Source organism: Oryza sativa, chromosome 10, assembly GCF_034140825.1.
Source record: "Oryza sativa Japonica Group chromosome 10, ASM3414082v1".
Taxonomy (NCBI): domain Eukaryota; kingdom Viridiplantae; phylum Streptophyta; class Magnoliopsida; order Poales; family Poaceae; genus Oryza; species Oryza sativa.
In genome coordinates, this window is record NC_089044.1 from 2,950,251 (window position 1) to 2,952,273 (window position 2,023).

At 49.7% G+C, this 2,023-nt stretch overlaps 1 protein-coding gene across 1 annotated transcript; it reads right to left on the minus strand.

The window, feature by feature from the left end:
• Positions 1–352: 352 nt before the first annotated feature.
• Positions 353–1,522, minus strand: LOC4348114 (proline-rich protein 4). The gene is made up of 2 exons (XM_015758040.3): positions 1,303–1,522; positions 353–1,200 (listed from the first exon to the last, which is right to left on the minus strand). Exons 1-2 carry the CDS (start codon positions 1,451–1,453, stop codon positions 692–694), a joined length of 660 nt encoding a protein of 219 aa, XP_015613526.1. The 5' UTR covers positions 1,454–1,522; the 3' UTR covers positions 353–691.
• Between the last annotated feature and the right edge of the window lie 501 nt (positions 1,523–2,023).

The following is a 2,023-nucleotide window of genomic DNA, read 5'->3' on the forward strand; positions in this document are numbered from 1 at the left end:
CATCTATACTACCTATATCTCTCCTCTCTCCGCAAACGAGCGCGTAGAGAGGGACGAGTTGGGGAGTTCAGCGAACTGGGCGGGGAGGGAGGCTGGCGAGTGGCGAAGGAGGCCTCCCACGGTCTCGGCTACCAACCACAAATCCGCACCAACCATGCCTCTCCTCGCCCGCCTCCGACTCCTGCTTCTCCATCACCGCGGCCGCCTGCTGCTCCACCTCCTCCAGGGCCCGCCGCCACCGCCCGTGTGATCCACGTCCGCGTCCACGCAGCAGCAGCAGCAGCAAGAGGTCAACATCTCCGTCCAACTATTTTTTAATTAACTACATGTATAAGTAAATTTTGAGAGAAAATTCTGTGGCAATAGGAACAATTTTCCATTTCTTATAAATATATAAATTACATTACCGAATTACATATATATGCAAATAAATAGAGACACGACACACATATATAGAGCGCTCTGGAACACGTATTATTTCTCCTGAAAACCAACACGCTTGTGCACTGAAGTCTCCAACACATAAATCGATCGTTCTCACACACTCACACTCCTCACATCACAACTTTTATTAATTCTGCACGAACAAGCTGACCTGGAAATTAATTAATCACGCAAGAACCGAACGATAAAATTAACCATGCATGCAATCAAACAGACCATGTGTGGGTTGATGGAATGGATGAATTTTTCAGTGGTAGACAGGCGGAGAGCTGGGAGACGGCGCAGCTCCGCCACTGTTCCCCTCGGCGCCGCCATCACCGTTTCCTGCACCGCCACCACCACCGTTCGCCGGCAATGGCGTCGGCTTGGGGTCCGGCTTGGGTTCAGGTCCTTGGGGTTTCTTGTGGAAATAGTCGAAGAAGGGGTGCTTGTGGAAGTAGTCGTACAGGAACGCCGACGTGCACTCCGCTGGCGACGTGGAGGAGTACATCCTCTTGCCGGCGACGGCCACGAAGGTGTTAGCCTTATCGACGCCGTTGTCCGTTGTTGACGACAGCGGCACGATCTTGGACGGCTCCTGCCCGGGGCACGGCGTGCTGCTCGCCGCGCTGTGCAGCTGCGCGAAGCAGTCGGCGGCGCCGTGGAGGTCGTCAGCGGCGAGGGGCACGCTGAAGGCGCCGTCGCCGTCGAGGTCGCCGATGGCCTTGCTCTCGTACACACCGTCGCTGTTCTTGCACTTGATCGCCACCTGGAGACCTGAACATCACCAAAAAATTAATCAACGACGGTGATATATCGTTCGATCGAACTGACCACGCAATTAATTAGCGACGAACATATATATCATGATATATATACCCTTGAAAGCATCCTGCGCCTTCATGTTCTTCCTGGTGCACTCGCCGCACTTGGCCTGGCCGACGACGATCGCCGCCGCCTCGCCGTCCGCAGCGGCGGTGACAGCCATCACGAGGGCGGCGAAGAGTAGCGCTCGTGCTACATCTGCCATTGCTGAATCAATCCTCAAACTCTGTTGTTATTTGGACTATGTGGCAAGAGGCTAGAGAGCTGTGTGTGGATGAGTGAAGAAAAAGCAGGCCAGGAATGTGGTTTATATAGATCGATAAAGGCTACTAGCTGGGAGTGATCTGAGGTCAGCTAATTACTCCATCCATCTACTTTTGATAGTTATATTTTCATCTTGGCACACAGATCAAGGATAAGTAATTCTACTTATCATCCATTCAAACATGCTACTCCCTCCATTCCAAATTGATCTACATATAGTATTTTTGAGGTTATTTCTAAATGATCTACATATTTGTGTTCATTCATTAGGTTTATTCGTTGCTTGTACATTGGAGTAAATGGACATTGATGCATGCATCTATGCACACAAGTATTTATAACCCACATGCAATATCTTGATTTGCTATTGGCTAGGAAATAGTGGGGATGGTGCCTGCATTGAGTTTGTTGCTAGAGTAAAGATAGTATAAGAGAGTTATTAGTTTTTCTTGGTCTTGGTGTACCTATGAAATATGTAGATCAATTTGGAATGGAGGGAGTACTAGTCATT